Below are 22296 nucleotides of genomic sequence, written 5' to 3'. Positions count from 1 at the left end.
GTTTGTGATTTATTGACATTTCGACGTGTGATCATCTACATTTTTTTTTGTTCCTACCAAACCAATTGTCACATACTAAGAGACGACATTCGCTTCATATCCTTCGTACGAAAAACCGTAATTTCAAATATAATGTTTGTTGGGAATATATTAGCACTTGTAATGACGGCGCCACCGCATCGTAAACGGTGAGTCAGGGGGAATGAAAGCTAGCAAATATCATTTGTACGTACGATAGACGTTAGCAAGTCAATGCTAGGAAGTGTCGATCATAGAAATTGCTAGAGTATACGTGAAGATATATTTCCGTAGATATTCTTACTGAAAGTTTTATCTGTTTGTCTGTGCTATTAATTTATTAATAGCTTTAATCACATTGTTTTTCTACAGGTTAAACATATTCCTGGTTGCGCCAATATCTCGGATATCTGCTCTCGATTGTGTCCTCCTTCAGAACAGCCATTTGATGAAATTACAGAGCATTACTTGTGCGCGATGGGTGACGGACCATCTACTATCACACTAAAAGAAATAAAAATGGCTACGTCAAACGATGACACAGCGGCAGCAGCTATTAAGGCCATTCATACTCAGCAATGGCCCCATGATTTGTATCGGTATCAGGCATTTGCGAAAGAGCTGGGCGTGATTGAAGGCATAATTGTCAGAAATGATCGAATCGTTCTCCCGGAAAAACTACGGCCAAGCGCATTACAAATCGCCCACCGTGGACACCCTGGCATAGTTGCAATGCGGCGGAAGTTACGTGAGAAGGTGTGGTGGCCATGTATGGACCGCGATGTTAATGATCACATACAGCAGTGTTTGGGTTGCACAGCGGTGAGTAGACATGACGCTTCTGAACCTATGATGCGGAACGAAATGCCAGAGCGTGCCTGGCAGGAAATTGCCATAGATTTTTTTCTGCTGAAGAGTGTGCAACATTTCTCGTCATTATCGATTACTATAGTCGGTTTACGAAAGTGATAGAAATGAAAGGCACTACGGCCTCTAAGACAATCGAGGCCCTCGAAAATGTATGTGCTGAACAAACATACCCCGAAACAGTGAGAAGTGACAACGGACCTCCGTTTTTGTCTGAGGAATTTCGGAACTATTGTGTGTCTAAAAACATCTGGCATGTTCAAAGCATACCATATTGGCCGCAAATGGTTGGTGGAAAGACACAACCAAGGTGTATTAAGGGCCTTAAGAATTGCTAAGGCAACGAAATCCGATTGGCGAAAAGCTGTTAAGGATTATGAGTTCATGTATAATACGACTCCGCATACAATAACCGGTAAACCGCCGTTAGAATTATTAACTGGAAGACCAGTGAAGAACCTGCTTCCGTCGTTGCGCACCGAGCCATATTGGCTGCGAGACGAAGAAACGCGAGACCACGATGCGATGATCAAAATGAAGGGTAAAATATATGCCGACAATCGGAGGAACGCGAAGGAATCGGAGATCGACGTAGGAGATACCGTGATGCTCAAGAGTTACGACACCCAAAAATTAGAACCGAACTTCAAACTGGAGAAATGTGTTGTTGCCAAGAAAAGTGGAAACGATGTTATCGTCACGAACAAAGAAGGAGTGACGTATCGTCGTTCTGTTTCACATTTGAAGAAGTGGCCGTCTGCACGATGTACAGAGGACTCCGATTTTACTGAAACCTCGTTTGAACAACCAGCGTCACCGGAAGAATCCACAGCGACCGATCCGTCGCCAAAACGGGATTCTAATGCACAGTCCTCCGTTTCAGATAGAAGCACATCTCAACAGCGTCCGAAGCGAGCAAAGGTGTTGCCAGCAAGATACAATGACTAGATAATTTAAGGGGGGTAGGGTTTTGAAGGCAGGTTTTTACAGATTTTTTTTTGGGCGTACGGTGAAAGTAAATTTATTTCTGATTATTGTACATTAAAAAGTAGTAATTGAACTATATTCTGTAAAATATTGGTTGAAAAATATTGAAAATTGACCGAATGGTAGCAATTCTTCGCAGGCGCCTCAAAAAAAATACTTTTTGCGGTGCACGTCATACCTCAGCACTGGATCATCTGAAATGAAATAACCAGTTTTTCCTTTAATTTTTATGTCCCTCTAGGTATCTCTGTCGAGTTTTTCCATTTTTTTAAATTTTTGAACTTTTTGCAAGACTTGAAAGTGAAAATACTGATTTTTGGCCTAAATTCATGACTATTGTTGTTAATAATAAAATAAATAAAATCAAAAACGAAAAAATCTCAACAGGGTTACCTCATAAACTATGTAAGGAAATACTGTAAAAAATTTGAGAACGATCGGTTGAATAGATTTTGAGATACAGAGTGCACCGACTCAAAAAACATCGATTTGAGAAAAACGCGTTTAAAGTTTTTCGTAGCGAAAAGACCCCGATAAAACTTAGTAAGCTATTTATTTTTTATTTTACTCACATAGAATCATCAATGCCGGGACATTCTTGAGTTACTATACTTTCATAATATATAAAAAAATCACTTTTTTTGAACCCTCAAACCCCTCCCCCCCACCTTAAGATATGAAACTGAGCCACAAAATCTTTTTTTTGTTTTTTTTTTTTCCTAGAGTAAAAAAGGGATGTAGAGTTGTGCAGGTGAATAAACATACTTTCTACTGTCCAACCCTGAGAAAATATAGTTTTATTCTGCGACTAGAATTCACCCCTTACGAATGACTACATGGAAGCGTCGGTAAAGGGGAAGTCGAGACGACGGCTTTAGAGCCAGTTGGTGTTTGAGCATTCGCGGTAGCAGTCGCATGTCACGGGCTAGTTCGCGAATTCCGTAAAGCGTTAGTGGGCTTCTTTTATAGTTCGGTGCGATCCGACAGTAGAGAGCGGATCCCGTTCTAAAGGGCTTTTAGAAGCATCATTATACATGATTTGCAAAGACAATCTGTGTTTGTCTACTCCAGAAAAGGAGGGTTTTTGTCATTTAATGAAATCAGCAGTACCGCTTTGGCAACCCCATCTCGAAAGACCATCACGACATTGATGGAAACACGATACGCAGATATAGGGAACTACGTTCGAAAAAGTTTATCACGTGCTCCATCTGTCTGTGTTACGGTGGACTGCTGGCAAGAAAGACATCAAACGAACAGTTTCTTGGGTACGACAGTTCACTAAGCCGAAAAATGTCAAATGCTGTCTTATGTTTTGGGCGTTGAACATTTGACTGAATCACACACCGCAGATTACCTGGAACGAAAAATCTTGGATGTTCTAAATTTATGGAATAAAGACCGGAAAAGAGTACGCCTAATTGTCACAGATAATGCTTCAAATATAACCAAAGCTTGTGTACAAGCTTTTAGTAAATCGAGACACGTGCCGTGTTTTGCGCACACGATTAACTTAATACCAGCAAATGCGTTAGGATATAAACAAGTGGATAACCAATCAATGCCTCACATGCCCGGTATTCCGGAGATAATGAGAAAATTAAAAAATATCGTAACGATGTCGCACAAGAAGCAAAATTTTTCGGATGAAATGAAAAATCAGCATAAAGCAAATGGTGTATCGGAAGGACAACTGCGACGTCTTCAGCAAGATGTGCCAACAAGATGGAGCTCTACTTATGCGATGATTAAATCATATCTTGAGTTACTACCTTCTGTTACTCTGGCCGCGCTTAAGTTTCCAGATATTGAACTCTTAACAAGTTCAGAAGTGGCAACTGTAACTGCTATTAAAAATGTACACAGTACAGCCAGTAAAGTTATTCCGATGATAAAAATGAATAATACAGTAAGTAAAACTACCCGAGAATTAAGACATTTTCTATTAAATCGAACAAATTGCTTAGATACATAAATATATAAAATTTCTAGAATGGAACGTAATGTGCAAGTGGGTGAGAGAGAATGGTGCGGTGAGGTGGAGGTGTGCTTGGTGGGCTGTATGACGGGTGTTGGTTGGAATAAATCATTGTGAGGCAAGTAATTGTTGAGCTAGTGAATTATATTGGTTGCGAGAGTGGTTTGGCTAAGTGGGGATGGTGGGGTGAAGGGTTGTAATAGAGTGGAACAAAATAAGTTATGGGATGAGAAAGGTAAGCAGAATAGAAGAGAGAGTTGGAGTGAGTAAGAGAGAAAGAGAGAGAGGGGGGAGATGCGTAGAGTAACGTAGAGTTTGTGAAATAGATGTCAAAAAACTAGACACTATTTACAGTCTTATACTGAATGTATATTTTTTTTTAGAAACTAGAGGCTGTTGAAGTAGCGGCAAATGATGAGCTGGCGTTGAAATTTAAAAAATTTGCTATTAGAGAATTGAAATTACGGTGTGATGAAATTGAAAATAATATGCCACTTGCCTTGGCCACGTTACTCGACCCCCGGTATATGGCCTTCCACTTTCAGCGCGCATTGGCAGTCGCGAACGCTAAATCTCTTCTACAAAAAGAGATTATTAAAATGTTACATGATGATGTCGAAACTGCAGTAAGCGCGTGCGATGTGCAAACGCTACCAACAACCGATGTTGAGCAGGAAAAAGATGAACTTTGGAGCGTTCATGATGAGTATGTTTCGTCGGCTCACGTACGAGATGCTTCGGACGACCTGGGTTCTGTTGCTCTGACCGAAATTAAAGCTTTCTTTTCGAGGGCTCCCTACCCAAGACACAGCAACCCTCTGGAAATATGGTAGACGATTGGTCATCAGTTCCCGCATTTGCATAGACTGGCGCGGATGTTTGTACCACTGTTAGGAACCTCCGTGCCGTCGGAAAGACTGTTTTCACTTGCCGGCCGCATAATGGATGATGAGAGAAATCGTCTTACGACACAACATTTGTCCCAAAGCAACAATAGACCAAGACACGTGGTATAGAGCCATTTCCGAACCTTCACAGTAAGTTATTTATATATTTCACAAAAAAATATTTCAGTTCTCAATTTTCGCAGAGAAACAAACTGATACCACAGACTCATGGAAGTGAAGATCAAATATTTAAAAGAACTTCGCAACAGAGAAATTCAAACTTCACAAGCATAAAAGTAATTGCTTTGTTAAAATCAGCAATTAAAACTTTGGTATAAATAAACTCTCTGTTAAAAATATTCATTCTATTATTATCAAAATCATGACCTCCCAATTTTATGTTCATATTTTGATATGTTGGAGTCAGTGGTTCATTCAAAGTCGTCTTTTGTTGTAGGTATATTCCGTTCCTTTATATTAATTTTGTTAAACTCAAACAGATATTATCCATCATCGAGTCGATTGTAAAAAATCTTTTATAAAGATAGAAATATCAAATAGCTAATCACAGCGTGTTTTTTTTTTTCATTTATTTTCCGACTTTCCGATACCAATAATATCGCAGTATCGATACTTTAGTTGTGATTTATTCATTACTCGGTATCGGTTCGTTGCAATATATTGCGATACGAAATACCGGTATTATACCTTCCGATTCCCAACCCTAGTTAAGATTACAGCATACACTAAATTTAAGTAGTGAGTGAGTAGTGGCGCGTTCCTAACTAGCTTGACAATGTGTGTTGACATGGCGATGCATGGTAAGATTGTGTGAGTTGCAAGCTTTTAGAGATGCGCAGTTTGTAGAGTTGTTCAATAAGAACTTCTATTATTACAATCGCCTTGTTTGTTTACATTGCTCGATTCCCTGATGGGAAATATCGAGCAAAATCGTTAACGATAAGAACAAGCCCACCAGTGGCTAAATTGAAGTTTCTAAAGCTAGTTTGGCAACTCTCACCATAACGCGGCAACCACACCGGGCGTTGCTATCTTGGTTTGGGAAATAACAATCCCCACCTCGGGTAGCAGCGAGTTATTAAATTTGGCAACGCGATAGCAACGATTCGAACCGTTGCTATTTGATGCAATGTCAAGTTGTATTTTTTTTGTGGTCGACAGTAAATGTTCGTAATAATATTACGAAAATGAGAGTGTTTCGAAAGCGGACATAGTTGGTCGGCCCGGAAGATGAAGCGCTTTGTCTCGCTTGGTTAAACACGTCGTAGGACACAAGTGTCGGCGTGAACCAGTGAGCAACTCCATTTTAATTCTGATTGAGCTGAAATTTTGCACAGGGTGTTTTTCGGACATTCATTCGCAAAGACATGAATATGACTTTTTGTATAGTTTTTTTTTTTTTTTTGAAAGTCGAGATGACCATTTTGGTTGGCTCTCTAACCTACACGAAGAAAGGTCTAGTCCTTACAAGATTGGCCAACCCTGGGCAATATTTAAATAAACCTGGAAGATTTGAGCGAACTGCTCGAAAGGATTACCGACTATTGCTGCTGACACTTTTAAAGGCATGTTAGTCCCAATTTCCCCGTTGCATTCATTTTTCTCCTCTACCCCTGTTTCAATTTTCAAGAACAACCTACGACGCAATCGAAAGCGGCGTCGGAAATGAAATTAAAAAACATTGTTAAACGCTGGATGGCACCTTCCTCGGCATGGCGGTAAATATTTAGCCATTTTTTCAGGCTTAGAGCAGCCCCAAATCTTTTCATATTCACGTATAAAAATATTTGTTCCGTGGAATCATTTTCTTCGTCACTAGAATCAACCGAATACTCAAGAACAATTTTAGGGTTCTGCATTTTTTTTTTGGCTGAAAATTTACAAATATCAATAGCAAACTATAGGTACCGAGACAGCACAAAATACAACTATAATAACGGTTCGCCAGCTTTGAGTAGAATAGTCATTGGAGGCAACGTTGCTGGACGTGCCATGGTCTTACGGAATTATTTTAATTCAACATAGAAGGATAAAAAATCGACGCAGCACAAACGGAAAAAACTGCAACAGAGTTGTGCTATCGACAATTTGAGAAAACGAAAACAAACTCAGAACAAAATCGTGTTAAATGGAAGGAACATTTTAAAAAGCAAAAGAAACACAAATCATTCCGGAAACGATTGACAGACATTTAAGTTGGTTATTACTAGATCAGCAGAATTTCGGGGAAAAACGACACAACGATTTTGCCAACGCCAGCTAGTGACGGTCTTCAAAAACTGGCAACTGCCGGTGTGAAAAAGAAATAGTGGAATTGGTAAGGGATCATTCAAATAATACATAACGCGCTCAGGGGTGGGGGGTATTCAGCGAAGCGTTATATTGCATGTGGCAAACATGTAGAATTGCGTTACATAGGGGTGTATTGAAAATTGCCAAATTCCGCGTAATGTAATATTTGAATGGTTCCTAATCCGCAATAGCAACGACCAGTGCGAACATCGGTTGCTATCTAAAATAGCAACGGCCAGCGTTGTGAGAATAGCAACTCAAATGGCAACCCACCGGTGCGCTTGCTCTAACAACGATAGTTTCCAAGCTTTTATCGATATTATTGATGAATTATCGATCATTTTTGCAAAGGGTGCGGGGTCGCAAAAGCATCACACCAAAATTTCTCTTTATGGTTCAGCAAAGTACATTGCTGAAAGTGTATCAGCAAATCACTTGTTTACTGAATCACAGCATTTTTTTCAAAAGTTTACTGTAATTCAGTTCTACAATTTACTGAATTTCGTTCAGTAATTTTATTTTTGCTGTAAACCAGTATTTTATCGATAAATTTACTGAAAACTAGTAATCGATTCAGTGATTCGCGAAAATACAGCAAATCTATTTGCTGAACAGAAAACAGTAAATGAACGTTTGCTGGAATCCAGCGAAAGAATAGATATGTCAAAATATTTTATACGTCAAGCTGTCATTAATAAAACGCGCCAAATCGCTGTGCAGCTGGTACGGGATCATCGCTAAGCTCCTGATATCGGATATGGGACCATAGCTAAGTCACTGTTGGGCTAGATGAACTTAAAGGTTGAAGTGATAATCATACATCTCTATTTCAACAGTAATTTGGCTATGATCCGATGGGCGGATGGAAGCTGGTGCCTGAGGGGAACATGGTTCCCTTGAACTAACTGGTTAACCAGTAAATTGATTTATGCTTTGCTGAATGTACAGCAAATTGTCATAGCTGACAACGATCTGTCACTTTTATGCAGTTGAGCATTACTGAATAATCAGCAAATTTCATTTTGCTGAACAGATTGCTGGAAACACAGCACACAAAAAATCAGCAAAATTTTGCTGGTTTCCAGCAATGAAAATTTGGTGTGCAAGGATACTGTCTTGGATTATAGACCATTTTACGAGACGTTTCTGAACTCAATTCATGAATGAAATTTTGACAGAAAGCTCGGAACCGCTGACATGACGCACGTAAAAGCAATATCATCATCAGCAGGATCCGTGACACCTGTCAGTTCGTAAAACGGTGTATTGAAACATATAGCGAATTTCTTTATTCCACTGTGCGCGGGCGAAACTTCCGAGGAATAATAAAACGTCAACGCCATTTAAGACGCAAGTAAGAAAGAGATGCCAGATAGTTGTTTACGAACTTAGCACGTGCGGTGGTGGGTTGAAGCTGACAAATTTTACAGTGCGCTTCTGGCAGCACGGCAGGTCAAAACTGGGTCAAAATCGAGCGAATAAAGAAGGGTTTTGACAGCAGTTAGTGGGCTTCCAGGTCAAAACGAGGTGAGCTGGTGGAATAAATAAATTCGCTAATAGATATCCAACTCAACCAACAATACGGGCAACAAAAATGTGGCGCCTCTCTGACTATGATGGCGGTTGGGTGAACTACATTTCATGCGCACACACAGAAAAATATTAAGGTAATTGCAATTTTTTTAGGCTTGGTCATAATTGTGCGGTGTTTTTAACAGACTAACCTATATGGTCTACATCAGTGGTTCCCAACCTTTTCGGCTCCGCGGCCCCTTTTGCCAAACACAAAAAGCCCCGCGGCCCCCTTTGCGAAGCACAGAAGGCTTCGCGGCCCCCCAAGAGCATTTCAGATACAAGTTTTGCAATACGGGCCTGCATTTTTCAGTCTTATATCGTTCTGCAAGTTTTACTTGTTTCACGTTTTGGTCCTAATACGCAGAAGAGTTTAAAATCCGTTTGGACAGAGATACCTAAAAAGAAATTTTAACCAGAGCCTATGTTTATAATAATAGAGTCGCGCAAAGATGAAACCAAAGGAACCAAATCAGTGTCAAACAAGGGTACTAATCGACAATGTGAATAAACAAGGTGATAATGTTAGGAGTGGATGAAAAGTGTTGTAATTAAGCGTGATAAAGAATACGTGTTTTTCCGAAGTTCTACTTACACATTTTAATCCAACCTAGGGGTAAGACACTATTGATATACAGCAATGATTCGCTCGTTGGATGCTCGCTAATTCGGGGTTCGTTAGTTGGGTGTTCGCTAGTTGGGCCGTCACCCAACTAAAAAGCACTCTAATGTCAGAATTCAACGTCATTCAAATGCATTTAAGGGGTCCGAAAAGTGAAAAAAATATTACCAAAATAAAATTATATTATTTATTGTTGGGGAAAATGTATAAACATGTTTAGTTATTACGCTTATTCCATTCAACACTATTAGCTGGACAATTCATGCAGATCATCTCTGACATAATAAATCGCGTAATTTAGAAGGTACATGCTATCCATTTACAACGGTTCATGTGTAATTTAGAGGTTTATTGCTCGGTTGTTTGTGCTTTTATTTCTTCAACGCCTTCGCCAGAAATATGCATCGTCGCGATCCGCCGTTTTTTAGGCAAGAAGCAGAGTGATGTGGTTGCGCTTTATTACTTTGCTTCTAGTTGGAAGATCTATTTTTCGTATAAAAAGTATTTACCAAATACATAATTATTTACCATAGCAGCGAGACAGGAGAGCAAAGTGTATTTTCTTTGACATAGTTTTACCGCTATGAAATTAAGAAATCTTTTCACAGCATAGAGAAAACAAACAATCGGCGTTCCCCTATGAAAAATTTGCTTAGCTGTCAGTTCACCCAACTAACGAACACGATTCGCTAGTTGGGTGGCAGTCGTGTTCCAACCGACGAATTCCGGCTGTAAGGCGAAATATTTCCAATATTCAATATTAAAAAGTATTTACCGTTCAATTTTCGGACACCCCTCTATCTATATCATAGCTCATTGCCGTTACATCAAGCGTTACATTACCGTTGGAGGATGTCAATTGACAGATAAACGATAAATATTAAAATATATCAACCAATATTGTGTAATATTATCGAAATATTTTTCATGGAAATATAGGTGTCTAGCCCCTAGAATCCAACATCAAACCTGTTCACTAGTTCAAGTAAAATTAAGAAAGCATCACCGGTGCAATCTTTCAAAACTGTGTACCTTGTGAAGAATTTCAAAAAATTATATTCGCTTATGCATGGTGAAAAACAGAACTGTATAGTTCTTGGCAACAAATGGCACAAAAACTTTGTTGCCGAAACGATAGATTTTCTCTTTGCGCGACTCTATACATACATAGACTCTGATTTTAACTACCTGTCAAATTTACCAAGAGCTTCGCGGCCCCCCTAGATGAGCCTCGCGACCCACTTGCCGGCCTCGGACCAACGGTTGGGAACCACTTTTACTTTTTTGCAGAAATACAGCTGAATAACATTCACTAGACTTTCGTTAAAAGTGAACCTACCCTGAACAGAGTTTTCATGATATTCGCATTGACGGTGTTGCTGTTATTTGTTTGGTTTTTGCATGCGAAAAAGAAGGAAGGAAATATTTTTGCTTTTGTCATCACGCACATTTTGACAATTACATATGAGTGTTCACATAGGTGCGAACAGCCTTCAAAATCTCTTTCAACGCGAATAACCCGAATTACTCATTTATGGGTAGAGTCACCATGTGTCACAGAATACCAGAATGCGGTCATAACAAAAACAAACATCAAGGCATATGCTATGGTTTGTGCGCATGTGAATACGCGTTTAAATTATTACTATCCAACAAACCGCAACAATCTTATTTTGATGGATGAGTAAATAAACTTTTGTTTTGTCGTAACATCTTTTTTTAAAAGTTTTGTTTCAGCTCATACGAAGATGAAGAGCATCTTGAGGAGGAGGATGTGATTCGTTCCTCACCTCCGACTAGTGCGCGCGAGGAAAGCTTGTTTTCCTTCAAAGGAATCTTTTATCAGCGATTATTCCGGAGCCAGCTGCAACCTGAGGAGGTGGCAAAACAGGACATCGGAGGAGACACCATGCACGATGTTCTTTTTTCGATTTGGCAGAAGGTGGTGAAGTATGTACGTCGGGAAGTAGTTTTTCGTGACGATGTCCCTTATGTGGATGAGAAGGAGCAGCCTGACATAGACGATATTGAGCGGTTTGTCACTCTGCAGTAAAGGGAAAAAAGAAAAAAAATTCTGTTACTGACTTAAAACATCAAATACTCACAAAATGGCGTGGAAAGCCAATTAATATATATGTGTAGTTGAATATTAAAACTAATGCACAGTACCAGAGCTTACTGCGAAAATTGGTAACTCCAGAAACACCGGATCGTTCAGGTGCACACTCGATTCGTAATGATACGGAGCTGGCCAATGAATTGCGTAGAAGACCTCGTGACCTCGAGGGACACTTTAGTTTTTGGCTATTGTGGGCAAATCTTATCAACTCTTCGCCAGCACATAAACGAGACCAATTGAAACAGGCTGATGCACCACCTGTTGAGTTAGCAAAGTACTTTCGCTGGGCAACGGTTTCTGAGGCAGCTCGCCTCCAGGTAGTGCATCGAGGAATGGTTGTGGCGAATACAATCAATGGAGGTTGGATGCAAGGCATTGCGGATGTCAAGAGCGATTTGAGATTGGCTTGCAAAATACTGCAGAATGCTATTCAAAAGGTAGACGCGATGCAATCAAAAGGACTATATGGAACTGAAATATGTTCAACTTTAGAAACTACAATGCGCCCAGAAGAGACAGAACTAAGTGAAAATTTAACTGCATCTGTGACTGACTGCGACGACATCGATCATTCACTTTAATCAGTGATTTAAATAATTCAATTCGCCTTGGGTGTATGATGATTTTTATATGCGCGTACCAGTAGTGAAATAAAACTATGACTGACTTTCATTCCAAAAAGATTGTAGATATTTTATTTAGGAACAATATGCAAATCCATGTATTTGGGATCCTGGGAGAGGCCTTTTTCGGGTAGGAAAGTACATCCCGCAAAATATCCGCAATGGTTGAACAGGTCGACGCAGGAATATGATTTAAAGCGGTTCAACGTTTCACAAACCTCGGGTAAAGCAGGTTTATGTTCAAAATGGTGCCTTTTGAAATCCCTTTTCATGAGTCCAAATACAATTTCGATGGGATTAAAAAAGGACAATAAACCGGAAGGAAAATTGGAATAATTCCAATCGATCTCAGGTAACGTACTATTTTTGGATCGCAGTGAATTCTTGCCCCATCCACGATCCAAACAGAATTGAATCCCGGATACCGTTGCACTTGGGGATGTACTAAAGCGAAGTTCTTGCAGCGGTTGAAAAAAGTTTTCCTGTTGAAAGTTCCTTCAGTATAGTAGCTTTCAATCTTACCATTCATACCCAAAAAACACAACAATGAGACCCTCGGTATTCTGCAGAATTTCCCTCTATATATAACTTTATGTCCAACTACTCCATATCCCTTGCGTCTTAACATGTCCTTGTTGTAAAAACTCACTTCATCAAGGAATACGAGGTTGAAGAGATCCCACGGAATTGATAGCATTTCTCTAGTGAACCGCACTATTTCATCTTCGCGAATTTGAATTGTTCTCCGCTCGATGGTTTTCCAAGAGGGTCCCGATTCGGGAAGTATTGCACATATAGACGAAACACTTAAGGTTCCCTTAGTTTCTAAGTCTTAGTTGATTGTAAAAAGCATTTTTTCATCACTGAATAGTAGGCTATGAACTATTCGGGCATGCCGGAGTAGCTCAGGGTCTCTATGTTATAGCTTTTGACAGTACAATCCCGCGTTATGATGAAAAAAATGCTTTTTACAATCAACTATGACTTAGAAACTAAGGGAATTAGCGTCCGTGTGACGGCACCTTTATTGTAGTAAAAAAAGTAACTGGAACCTAACCTTGGCTTCGCCTAGGAATAATACTGGTTCTTTGGAATATAAGTCAACTAACCATTGCCGCATATGGATCCCAAATTTCTTGTACACCTGCTCACGTTTCCTCACTTGGAAAAATCCGTTTGTTTCGTATCTGTTGATCCATCCACATATGGTAGACAGTGACTTCCCGTAAATTATAGCAACATCTTTTCTTACCATTCCCGAAAAATAATAACCGTATAATGCATGGTAGATGGTATTCTCACTTGCATGGCGTTGTCGAACATTTTGGATAATTGAATTAGACATTTTATACAGAAATAAAGGCAGAAATATTTATATTTTCGATGTAAGATAAACAAGCTCTTCAATTATTAACAACTGAATAGTGCCGACGAACATGACATAAAAATGACAGAACGGTGAGTGACAGTAAGTTCGGAAGTAAAAATGGTGTCGCTATCAGAGGGGATTCACTGCTGTCAAATTTCATATATGTGTGCGTTATCGCAGATCAACTCTGGTCCATGACGTTTGTTGGTCCATGACGTTTGTAACTATGAACAATAATGGGGGAAAAATCACTACATAACACATTCATGAAAGTTTTTCGCGGTTTTACGAGTTTTGATTTAAAAACGTTCCAGTTTTATAATTTTTCACATCGATCAATTTCATTAACAAAAAGAACGAAAACCAAAACAAACGCCATGTTGCCGAATATGTTGGTTACACGATGTTTGACAGATAGATCCCCCCTGGTCCTAACCTACACGAAGAAAGGTCTAGTCCTTACAAGATTGGCCAACCCTGGGCAATATTTAAATAAACCTGGAAGATTTGAGCGAACTGCTCGAAAGGATTACCGACTATTGCTGCTGACACTTTTAAAGGCATGTTAGTCCCAATTTCCCCGTTGCATTCATTTTTCTCCTCTACCCCTGTTTCAATTTTCAAGAACAACCTACGACGCAATCGAAAGCGGCGTCGGAAATGAAATTAAAAAACATTGTTAAACGCTGGATGGCACCTTCCTCGGCATGGCGGTAAATATTTAGCCATTTTTTCAGGCTTAGAGCAGCCCCAAATCTTTTCATATTCACGTATAAAAATATTTGTTCCGTGGAATCATTTTCTTCGTCACTAGAATCAACCGAATACTCAAGAACAATTTTAGGGTTCTGCATTTTTTTTTTGGCTGAAAATTTACAAATATCAATAGCAAACTATAGGTACCGAGACAGCACAAAATACAACTATAATAACGGTTCGCCAGCTTTGAGTAGAATAGTCATTGGAGGCAACGTTGCTGGACGTGCCATGGTCTTACGGAATTATTTTAATTCAACATAGAAGGATAAAAAATCGACGCAGCACAAACGGAAAAAACTGCAACAGAGTTGTGCTATCGACAATTTGAGAAAACGAAAACAAACTCAGAACAAAATCGTGTTAAATGGAAGGAACATTTTAAAAAGCAAAAGAAACACAAATCATTCCGGAAACGATTGACAGACATTTAAGTTGGTTATTACTAGATCAGCAGAATTTCGGGGAAAAACGACACAACGATTTTGCCAACGCCAGCTAGTGACGGTCTTCAAAAACTGGCAACTGCCGGTGTGAAAAAGAAATAGTGGAATTGGTAAGGGATCATTCAAATAATACATAACGCGCTCAGGGGTGGGGGGTATTCAGCGAAGCGTTATATTGCATGTGGCAAGCATGTAGAATTGCGTTACATAGGGGTGTATTGAAAATTGCCAAATTCCGCGTAATGTAATATTTGAATGGTTCCTAATCCGCAATAGCAACGACCAGTGCGAACATCGGTTGCTATCTAAAATAGCAACGGCCAGCGTTGTGAGAATAGCAACTCAAATGGCAACCCACCGGTGCGCTTGCTCTAACAACGATAGTTTCCAAGCTTTTATCGATATTATTGATGAATTATCGATCATTTTTGCAAAGGGTGCGGGGTCGCAAAAGCATCACACCAAAATTTCTCTTTATGGTTCAGCAAAGTACATTGCTGAAAGTGTATCAGCAAATCACTTGTTTACTGAATCACAGCATTTTTTTCAAAAGTTTACTGTAATTCAGTTCTACAATTTACTGAATTTCGTTCAGTAATTTTATTTTTGCTGTAAACCAGTATTTTATCGATAAATTTACTGAAAACTAGTAATCGATTCAGTGATTCGCGAAAATACAGCAAATCTATTTGCTGAACAGAAAACAGTAAATGAACGTTTGCTGGAATCCAGCGAAAGAATAGATATGTCAAAATATTTTATACGTCAAGCTGTCATTAATAAAACGCGCCAAATCGCTGTGCAGCTGGTACGGGATCATCGCTAAGCTCCTGATATCGGATATGGGACCATAGCTAAGTCACTGTTGGGCTAGATGAACTTAAAGGTTGAAGTGATAATCATACATCTCTAGTTCAACAGTGATTTGGCTATGATCCGATGGGCGGATGGAAGCTGGTGCCTGAGGGGAACATGGTTCCCTTGAACTAACTGGTTAACCAGTAAATTGATTTATGCTTTGCTGAATGTACAGCAAATTGTCATAGCTGACAACGATCTGTCACTTTTATGCAGTTGAGCATTACTGAATAATCAGCAAATTTCATTTTGCTGAACAGATTGCTGGAAACACAGCACACAAAAAATCAGCAAAATTTTGCTGGTTTCCAGCAATGAAAATTTGGTGTGCAAGGATACTGTCTTGGATTATAGACCATTTTACGAGACGTTTCTGAACTCAATTCATGAATGAAATTTTGACAGAAAGCTCGGAACCGCTGACATGACGCACGTAAAAGCAACATCATCATCAGCAGGATCCGTGACACCTGTCAGTTCGTAAAATGGTGTATTGAAACATATAGCGAATTTCTTTATTCCACTGTGCGCGGGCGAAACTTCCGAGGAATAATAAAACGTCAACGCCATTTAAGACGCAAGTAAGAAAGAGATGCCAGATAGTTGTTTACGAACTTAGCACGTGCGGTGGTGGGTTGAAGCTGACAAATTTTACAGTGCGCTTCTGGCAGCACGGCAGGTCAAAACTGGGTCAAAATCGAGCGAATAAAGAAGGGTTTTGACAGCAGTTAGTGGGCTTCCAGGTCAAAACGAGGTGAGCTGGTGGAATATATAAATTCGCTAATAGATATCCAACTCAACCAACAATACGGGCAACAAAAATGTGGCGCCTCTCTGACTATGATGGCGGTTGGGTGAACTACATTTCATGCGCACACACAGAAAAATATTAAGGTAATTGCAATTTTTTTAGGCTTGGTCATAATTGTGCGGTGTTTTTAACAGACTAACCTATATGGTCTACATCAGTGGTTCCCAACCTTTTCGGCTCCGCGGCCCCTTTTGCCAAACACAAAAAGCCCCGCGGCCCCCTTTGCGAAGCACAGAAGGCTTCGCGGCCCCCCAAGAGCATTTCAGATACAAGTTTTGCAATACGGGCCTGCATTTTTCAGTCTTATATCGTTCTGCAAGTTTTACTTGTTTCACGTTTTGGTCCTAATACGCAGAAGAGTTTAAAATCCGTTTGGACAGAGATACCTAAAAAGAAATTTCAACCAGAGCCTATGTTTATAATAATAGAGTCGCGCAAAGATAAAACCAAAGGAACCAAATAAGTGTCAAACAAGGGTACTAATCGACAATGTGAATAAACAAGGTGATAATGTTAGGAGTGGATGAAAAGTGTTGTAATTAAGCGTGATAAAGAATACGTGTTTTTCCGAAGTTCTACTTACACATTTTAATCCAACCTAGGGGTAAGACACTATTGATATACAGCAATGATTCGCTCGTTGGATGCTCGCTAATTCGGGGTTCGTTAGTTGGGTGTTCGCTAGTTGGGCCGTCACCCAACTAAAAAGCACTCTAATGTCAGAATTCAACGTCATTCAAATGCATTTAAGGGGTCCGAAAAGTGAAAAAAATATTACCAAAATAAAATTATATTATTTATTGTTGGGGAAAATGTATAAACATGTTTAGTTATTACGCTTATTCCATTCAACACTATTAGCTGGACAATTCATGCAGATCATCTTTGACATAATAAATCGCGTAATTTAGAAGGTACATGCTATCCATTTACAACGGTTCATGTGTAATTTAGAGGTTTATTGCTCGGTTGTTTGTGCTTTTATTTCTTCAACGCCTTCGCCAGAAATATGCATCGTCGCGATCCGCCGTTTTTTAGGCAAGAAGCAGAGTGATGTGGTTGCGCTTTATTACTTTGCTTCTAGTTGGAAGATCTATTTTTCGTATAAAAAGTATTTACCAAATACATTAATTATTTACCATAGCAGCGAGACAGGAGAGCAAAGTGTATTTTCTTTGACATAGTTTTACCGCTATGAAATTAAGAAATCTTTTCACAGCATAGAGAAAACAAACAATCGGCGTTCCCCTATGAAAAATTTGCTTAGCTGTCAGTTCACCCAACTAACGAACACGATTCGCTAGTTGGGTGGCAGTCGTGTTCCAACCGACGAATTCCGGCTGTAAGGCGAAATATTTCCAATATTCAATATTAAAAAGTATTTACCGTTCAATTTTCGGACACCCCTCTATCTATATCATAGCTCATTGCCGTTACATCAAGCGTTACATTACCGTTGGAGGATGTCAATTGACAGATAAACGATAAATATTAAAATATATCAACCAATATTGTGTAATATTATCGAAATATTTTTCATGGAAATATAGGTGTCTAGCCCCTAGAATCCAACATCAAACCTGTTCACTAGTTCAAGTAAAATTAAGAAAGCATCACCGGTGCAATCTTTCAAAACTGTGTACCTTGTGAAGAATTTCAAAAAATTATATTCGCTTATGCATGGTGAAAAACAGAACTGTATAGTTCTTGGCAACAAATGGCACAAAAACTTTGTTGCCGAAACGATAGATTTTCTCTTTGCGCGACTCTATACATACATAGACTCTGATTTTAACTACCTGTCAAATTTACCAAGAGCTTCGCGGCCCCCCTAGATGAGCCTCGCGACCCACTTGCCGGCCTCGGACCAACGGTTGGGAACCACTTTTACTTTTTTGCCGAAATACAGCTGAATAACATTCACTAGACTTTCGTTAAAAGTGAACCTACCCTGAACAGAGTTTTCATGATATTCGCGTTGACGGTGTTGCTGTTATTTGTTTGGTTTTTGCATGCGAAAAAGAAGGAAGGAAATATTTTTGCTTTTGTCATCACGCACATTTTGACAATTACATATGAGTGTTCACATAGGTGCGAACAGCCTTCAAAATCTCATTCAACGCGAATAACCCGAATTACTCATTTATGGGTAGAGTCACCATGTGTCACAGAATACCAGAATGCGGTCATAACAAAAACAAACATCAAGGCATATGCTATGGTTTGTGCGCATGTGAATACGCGTTTAAATTATTACTATCCAACAAACCGCAACAATCTTATTTTGATGGATGAGTAAATAAACTTTTGTTTTGTCGTAACATCTTTTTTTAAAAGTTTTGTTTCAGCTCATACGAAGATGAAGAGCATCTTGAGGAGGAGGATGTGATTCGTTCCTCACCTCCGACTAGTGCGCGCGAGGAAAGCTTGTTTTCCTTCAAAGGAATCTTTTATCAGCGATTATTCCGGAGCCAGCTGCAACCTGAGGAGGTGGCAGAACAGGACATCGGAGGAGACACCATGCACGATGTTCTTTTTTCGATTTGGCAGAAGGTGGTGAAGTATGTACGTCGGGAAGTAGTTTTTCGTGACGATGTCCCTTATGTGGATGAGAAGGAGCAGCCTGACATAGACGATATTGAGCGGTTTGTCACTCTGCAGTAAAGGGAAAAAAGAAAAAAAATTCTGTTACTGACTTAAAACATCGAATACTCACAAAATGGCGTGGAAAGCCAATTAATATATATGTGTAGTTGAATATTAAAACTAATGCACAGTATCAGAGCTTACTGCGAAAATTGGTAACTCCAGAAACACCGGATCGTTCAGGTGCACACTCGATTCGTAATGATACGGAGCTGGCCAATGAATTGCGTAGAAGACCTCGTGACCTCGAGGGACACTTTAGTTCTTGGCTATTGTGGGCAAATCTTATCAACTCTTCGCCAGCACATAAACGAGACCAATTGAAACAGGCTGATGCACCACCTGTTGAGTTAGCAAAGTACTTTCACTGGGCAACGGTTTCTGAGGCAGCTCGCCTCCAGGTAGTGCATCGAGGAATGGTTGTGGCGAATACAATCAATGGAGGTTGGATGCAAGGCATTGCGGATGTCAAGAGCGATTTGAGATTGGCTTGCAAAATACTGCAGAATGCTATTCAAAAGGTAGAAGCGATGCAATCAAGAGGACTATATGGAACTGAAATATGTTCAACTTTAGAAACTACAATGCGCTCAGAAGAGACAGAACTAAGTGAAAATTTAACTGCGTCTGTGACTGACTGCGACGACATCGATCATTCACTTTAATCAGTGATTTAATTAATTCAATTCGCCTTGGGTGTATGATGATTTTTATATGCGCGTACCAGTAGTGAAATAAAACTATGACTGACTTTCATTCCAAAAAGATTGTAGATATTTTATTTAGGAACAATATGCAAATCCATGTATTTGGGATCCTGGGAGAGGCCTTTTTCGGGTAGGAAAGTACATCCCGCAAAATATCCGCAATGGTTGAACAGGTCGACGCAGGAATATGATTTAAAGCGGTTCAACGTTTCACAAACCTCGGGTAAAGCAGGTTTATGTTCAAAATGGTGCCTTTTGAAATCCCTTTTCATGAGTCCAAATACAATTTCGATGGGATTAAAAAAGGACAATAAACCGGAAGGAAAATTGGAATAATTCCAATCGATCTCAGGTAACGTACTATTTTTGGATCGCAGTGAATTCTTGCCCCATCCATGATCCAAACAGAATTGAATCCCGGATACCGTTGCACTTGGGGATGTACTAAAGCGAAGTTCTTGCAGCGGTTGAAAAAAGTTTTCCTGTTGAAAGTTCCTTCAGTATAGTAGCTTTCAATCTTACCATTCATACCCAAAAAACACAACAATGAGACCCTCGGTATTCTGCAGAATTTCCCTCTATATATAACTTTATGTCCAACTACTCCATATCCCTTGCGTCTTAACATGTCCTTGTTGTAAAAACTCACTTCATCAAGGAATACGAGGTTGAAGAGATCCCACGGAATTGATAGCATTTCTCTAGTGAACCGCACTATTTCATCTTCGCGAATTTGAATTGTTCTCCGCTCGATGGTTTTCCAAGAGGGTCCCGATTCGGGAAGTATTGCACATATAGACGAAACACTTAAGGTTCCCTTAGTTTCTAAGTCTTAGTTGATTGTAAAAAGCATTTTTTCATCACTGAATAGTAGGCTATGAACTATTCGGGCATGCCGGAGTAGTTCAGGGTCTCTATGTTATAGCTTTTGACAGTACAATCCCGCGTTATGATGAAAAAAATGCTTTTTACAATCAACTATGACTTAGAAACTAAGGGAATTAGCGTCCGTGTGACGGCACCTTTATTGTAGTAAAAAAAGTAACTGGAACCTAACCTTGGCTTCGCCTAGGAATAATACTGGTTCTTTGGAATATAAGTCAACTAACCATTGCCGCATATGGATCCCAAATTTCTTGTACACCTGCTCACGTTTCCTCACTTGGAAAAATCCGTTTGTTTCGTATCTGTTGATCCATCCACATATGGTAGACAGTGACTTCCCGTAAATTATAGCAACATCTTTTCTTACCATTCCCGAAAAATAATAACCGTATAATGCATGGTAGATGGTATTCTCACTTGCATGGCGTTGTCGAACATTTTGGATAATTGAATTAGACATTTTATACAGAAATAAAGGCAGAAATATTTATATTTTCGATGTAAGATAAACAAGCTCTTCAATTATTAACAACTGAATAGTGCCGACGAACATGACATAAAAATGACAGAACGGTGAGTGACAGTAAGTTCGGAAGTAAAAATGGTGTCGCTATCAGAGGGGATTCACTGCTGTCAAATTTCATATATGTGTGCGTTATCGCAGATCAACTCTGGTCCATGACGTTTGTTGGTCCATGACGTTTGTAACTATGAACAATAATGGGGGAAAAATCACTACATAACACATTCATGAAAGTTTTTCGCGGTTTTACGAGTTTTGATTTAAAAACGTTCCAGTTTTATAATTTTTCACATCGATCAATTTCATTAACAAAAAGAACGAAAACCAAAACAAACGCCATGTTGCCGAATATGTTGGTTACACGATGTTTGACAGATAGATCCCCCCTGGTCGCTATAGTCGAAGTAGCGCTATTCGGTTTGGTGCTGATGCCACAATACTTTGTGCCACCTGAACTGCCGCCTACGACTTATCGATAATTATCGTTAGCGCTAAAATGCAACGATATTATCGATATATAGCAATTACCAATATTAACGATAAATATCGACAACTAATCACTTAGGGCATCTTCAGCGGTGGTCCATTTTTGAAACAACTTTATACTAGATTTACACCAGCGAAACCTAAATAGAACCAGCTAATATAGACCAATTTTTCGTTCTCCACACCGGTGTTGTATATCTTGTTGTTTTAAACCGCTGACATCTGTCACACTGTCAACAATTCAATACCCCATGCTATCAGTTAATGAGACTTGTTATAATAAAAAACATTTAACACTCAATATTTAACAAACGGAAATTCGATAATTTTTACGCACATTAAACGATTACTTTGGTAAGACACTTTATATCCACAAAACTTTATGGATTTGACGGTTTGATACGAGCGTCAATGACATTTCGCAGGATGGGTTGGTATGATCTAAAATTTCTGCTACAAGTAGGGTTTCGGAGGATAGCGTAAAATATTTGATCGCGTAGGTCACATACTGCCAGTTATGCTTCAAGCTTAAAAGGAGCAGTCATTGTCATTTGTCCTGCGGCTCATCTAACTCGCAAAGTCGAAAAATACGAAAAACGAAACATAACGCCCCCAGCGATCATTTAGTTTTGTTTAAGTTGCTCGTAACGAAATGCGCAATGTCACCCCAGCATTTTGAACGTTTTCAGTTCAGTGTCTTCTAGGAACATTTTTCTAGCCTCTTAAGTTCTCCTCTAGTCCCAATACAATTAAGGCGACGGTTATGGTCTTTCAGAATTCCCCCTTTTGCTGGTCGGTTTCCTTGATGCCAAAAACGACAAAC

General features: G+C 39.4%; 2 protein-coding genes and 2 pseudogenes across 2 annotated transcripts in view; 2 read left to right on the top strand and 2 right to left on the bottom strand.

Moving 5' to 3' along the window:
* LOC129723344 (uncharacterized) overlaps nt 1-2538 on the top strand; it is a 40158-nt gene extending 37620 nt beyond the window's left edge. The window contains exon 2 of the mRNA XM_055677521.1: nt 391-2538. Within this exon, the coding sequence (XP_055533496.1) occupies nt 1141-1833 (693 nt within the window). The 5' untranslated portion in view covers nt 391-1140 and the 3' untranslated portion in view covers nt 1834-2538. The remainder of the gene's footprint in view (nt 1-390) is intronic.
* An 87-nt stretch (nt 2539-2625) lies between these two features.
* On the top strand, nt 2626-5081 carry LOC129723340 (zinc finger BED domain-containing protein 4-like). The gene is made up of 3 exons (XM_055677519.1): nt 2626-3781; nt 4234-4887; nt 4941-5081. Exons 1-2 carry the CDS (start codon nt 3173-3175, stop codon nt 4681-4683), a joined length of 1059 nt encoding a protein of 352 aa, XP_055533494.1. The 5' UTR covers nt 2626-3172; the 3' UTR covers nt 4684-4887; nt 4941-5081.
* A 6976-nt stretch (nt 5082-12057) lies between these two features.
* Nucleotides 12058-13331, bottom strand: LOC129723342 (uncharacterized; annotated as a pseudogene).
* A 6319-nt stretch (nt 13332-19650) lies between these two features.
* Nucleotides 19651-20924, bottom strand: LOC129723341 (uncharacterized; annotated as a pseudogene).
* Nucleotides 20925-22296: the final 1372 nt, after the last annotated feature.

The sequence above is a fragment of the Wyeomyia smithii genome, chromosome 2 (assembly GCF_029784165.1).
Source record: "Wyeomyia smithii strain HCP4-BCI-WySm-NY-G18 chromosome 2, ASM2978416v1, whole genome shotgun sequence".
In the NCBI taxonomy this organism is placed as follows: domain Eukaryota; kingdom Metazoa; phylum Arthropoda; class Insecta; order Diptera; family Culicidae; genus Wyeomyia; species Wyeomyia smithii.
Note: the sequence above shows the minus strand (reverse complement) of the source record. Positions and strands in the feature narration are given on the sequence as shown.